At 36.9% G+C, this 4,121-nt stretch overlaps 1 protein-coding gene across 1 annotated transcript in view; it reads right to left on the bottom strand.

Moving 5' to 3' along the window:
• PHF20L1 (PHD finger protein 20-like 1) overlaps window positions 1-4,121 on the bottom strand; it is a 60,374-nt gene that overhangs the window by 37,516 nt on the left and 18,737 nt on the right. The window contains exon 8 of the mRNA XM_009323362.1: window positions 447-529. Within this exon, the coding sequence (XP_009321637.1) occupies window positions 447-529 (83 nt within the window). The remainder of the gene's footprint in view (window positions 1-446; window positions 530-4,121) is intronic.

Genomic DNA, 4,121 nt, shown 5'->3' with positions numbered 1-4,121 from the left:
GGTTCATAAAACACATACAAGCCTACAACACCAAATTCTTACAATATAAAAGAAACTTCTTTTAAAAGAAGTTCTACTTGATGTCAAAAACCCTGTTTCAAACACAAATCAAATTTGTGTAAGGGCCTTTTCCTAAGCCAGTCATGGTTCCAGCTATAAAACTGGACCTTGGGACACTGGTCTCCTCACATTTGTTGCATGGAGACTTCATTTTTCTTTGTTTTCTGTTAGTTTTCTAACACAAAAGCTCATTACTGAAATTCAAGTCAACACTGTGTTTAGAGACAAATTCCATACTTCTGGCTCTGCCAGAAATGTAAACATAAGATCAATTTTCAGTTCCCTATTATACCTGAAGGGGCAAATTTTAATGTTGTAGGTACTACATCTCCATGGCACACTCCAGTGGGAACCTTGCAAAAGAATCAAACTCTACCATTTCATACCTGCTCCAGGACTGGAGCTGTTTCTTTGTTGCCTTCCTTTTTTTCAGCACCATCTGCAACAACAGCTTTGGATGCCAATAAACCTTAGGAGAAAAATTGCAGAGATTTTTAGTTAGAAGCAGCTTGCTATAAGAATTTGGGGAAAACAAAGCAAAACAGTGAGACAAGAAATATGAACTGCTTATATCTACATCATAATTATCTCTGAAACAGCTCCACACAAAGCTGAACACTTTAAATTAGAAGAAACAAAATGTTAAAAGACCTTCCCATGACGGTGACCTTTCACAAGAGCTACTTCTCTGGCATTTCCACTAACGAGATAAAAATCAAATTATCAATTGTAAAAATAATGCCTCACCATCCTTTTAAAGCCCAAGCCTTTGGGCTTTAAAACCAAGCCTACGATACTTAAGTAAATTTTGAGAGATCAAAATTATTTATTTACAAACCTTTTCTATCTCTCCCCTTTCTAGTCTTTAAGAAATTCCCATCAGGATTTGTATTACTGCTTCTTAACTCTAACACATGCAAAGCTTTCTTAGACAGAATAGAACAACGGATTTAATTTCCAAATGAATATTCTCAGCAGTGGAGCTCCCAAATTACCTCAATAACAAGACCATATTGGGAGCAAATATATCAGAATATGTCACTTCATTCATGAACCCATATACAATATCACTACTATAAAAAAAAAAAATATGTTAAAGATAAGGCAACATAAACATGAGAAAGCTTTTTGTTGGCTAAGCATATAGCAATAGCTTCAGTTCTGCCTCACACAGTAACTTCAATTACCTAAGTATGCACAGAAAGAAAAAGTTCTATGCCGTAAGACAAAGCAGAACTGGTAAAACCTGAAAAAACACAAATCAGAGTAAAAGTTATATTATAATCCCTGGGAATGTCAATGTGGAGAGTTTAAGTGCTCAAAAATAACTTGAGCTGACAGATCCACAGGAAATTCCTATTGCGTTCCATGAAAAATTAGATATGCTCAAAATTAATTTACAGTGCATAATGCCCAAGGAATTATAAATTAGTGAAGCCTGGGCTCTCAGGAAGCATTTAGGACATTAAAAAACAAAAAACAAAAAAAAACAAAAAAACAAAAACATGCACACAAAAAACTGCTATTTTGCTAGAGAGCTATCACATTTCAGCATTCCACAATAAATACTAGGTGCTTTTTTTCATTTACTCTTTACATTAGATTAAGTTATGCTTCAGTTTACTAGAAAGCAGTTATGTTTTAAGTAAGCTTTTTCAGAAAACCATGTCCATAACAAGAGGTGCAAACTAATTGATTTTACAGCTAAATAGGTTAACCGAAAAGCAGAAACTTACTTAGCCCTGCTATATTAATACAAATAAAATTATAGGTAAGATTTCAATTCTGCATTAGGCTTCATAGAAGATTTACGTTTCATGGACCTAAATAAACCTTTGTGACTCAAATTATCCTGTTTAAATCAAGTTGCAAAATTAGCAATGTTCTTTATATTGACAAGCATGCATCTACAATGAAAAGCATAAAATAATTTCCAAAATTAAGTGAAGTAGAGTTTTAAATACTAAACAACAAGCTACAGTCTATAAGGCAGCTTTTGTGGTTCTACAAACCACAGGTTGCCCAGAGAGGTGGTGGATGCCCCATCCCTGGAAACATTCAAGGCCAGGTTGGAGGGGGCTCTGAGCAACCTGATCTAGTTGAAGATGTCCCTGCCCACGGCAGGGGGGTTGGACTAGATGACCTTTAGAGGTCCCTTCCAACCCAAACCAGTCTATGATTTTTATATCTAGCTAGAAGCTCACTGGTCAGAAAATAAAGCCATGAAACAAACCTTGACTCTGTCAGACCTGTGAATATATAACTCTTTTTACTTCCTTCTTCTCTACCTCATTAAGTATCTTTCTAACCAACTACCATGCCTGTAGAAAGAAAACAACTCCACAAGCTACTACAGCAGCAGGACTACACGTTCACCATCTCCTGTCAGTAACAGCACGTAACAAATAAAAAGCATGGGGTGGCATAGTGAGCCAGAAGTGTTTTGTTCTGTAAGCTTGCTGCAGATGTTATCTGTTCTTTTAGGTATCAACACTGCAGCAGGAGATGTGGAAGCAAGCATTCCAGAGGCAAAAATTAATTGGAAGATGACATTAATACATGCTTAGCAGGGGACATCCTTCACCTTCGGGAAATGTAATTTCCCCCAGTGGCGGTAGCAGAAGAAAAAAGAGCAAAGGAAGCAACTTTATTTTGTTGAATGGTGAGCAAAGAACACCAGATGCAGCTGTTGCCCTCGTGGCAAACAAGGAGAACCTTCTGCATCAAATACTGAATGCTGAATCGAAATCCAGAAAACAGCTCCCTTCAGCCAGCCTCCTATAACCACATTATTTGCTCTATTTCCCCAGTAAGACACCTGGTAAATGAATGTTATTCCTAACAGCTACAATGCTTTATGATTCTTTTGTAGCCATTCTGATGGGCACACCAGCACGATTCCCAACCTTCTTTCAAATCTAAAAGTTCATGCTGGAAACACAAACAATAATTTACAAGTATTTCAAGCATAAGAAATAAGCATGTAGCAAGAGGAAGTTTGATCATCAGCAGTTACATTTTCAAAATATTCCATTATATGCAACAATAAAAAACCTACTACAGTATGAGTTGCAGAAGTGTGTTAATTTGAGAACAGTTACACAAAGTAACTACCAAGCATGACAAAATTTCATCTTGTAGTTAAAGGATTAATTCACTTCATTGAATGGTAACATATTCTCTGCCAGTGGAGTATGTTTTCAAGGAGACAGAGAGACACTGTTTTTAGAATGATAAAGTCAATGGGTGCAACACGATGTTTTCCAATTATTCAGTTCAGTCTATATGAGCCCATCTGACTGCTATTATTCTCACAAAGCTCCTCAGGAAAGGAGAATCTATCCACGAGCACAGAAAAATGTAATTTCTAGAGCTACAGGTTTTTCAGCTGGTTTTGGTATCTTCTACTACTAACTGCTATTGGGAAGAAATAACAGGGCTCTGTAAATATGTATCACTAGTATATATCTTGTACTTCTGCTGCTCATGGCAGCAATTACTTTGGGACTTAACTGAGGGTGTATGCAGTATGGGCAAAGGAGAGTAGAAATGAGGCTGATAAATCAGACATCTGTTAACTAAACTTGGTACGAAATAAGAAGCCTTCCAGGAAAGAAAATCCTGGGAGGCAAAAGACGGGTTTTCCTAAAGACTGCTTCCTTCATATCATGTTCCATACCGGCCCATTTCATTTATTTTCTCCCTTAGATTGAAGTACTGATTGAGAGACTGAAACGGAACCACACTCATAAGAAAACTGACTAAACATCCTCAACTGCTGACCTGTGAAAGGTTGGATCGGCCAAAACAAGTCTGGAAAAAACTTCATCAGGCAGTTTAGTAAATCAGGTTATTTTTACCTTATAAAAAGCCTTACTTGTTTCTATATGAAAGACCATACCCTATCTGCTAAAAAAAAAAAACAAACCAAAACCCCCAAAAAACCCCTCTCATCCGTAGCATAGAAAAGTTTGTCAGACTTCACGCAAAATACTATTTACTAGAACAATGAGTGGAATGCACTTCTATCGTACTGTCTGTCCAAGTGCCCCTCTGTTAAG

The sequence above is a fragment of the Pygoscelis adeliae genome, unplaced genomic scaffold (assembly GCF_000699105.1).
Source record: "Pygoscelis adeliae isolate BGI_AS28 unplaced genomic scaffold, ASM69910v1 Scaffold103, whole genome shotgun sequence".
Lineage (NCBI taxonomy): Eukaryota > Metazoa > Chordata > Aves > Sphenisciformes > Spheniscidae > Pygoscelis > Pygoscelis adeliae.
This window is presented reverse-complemented; position numbering and strand designations above follow the sequence as displayed.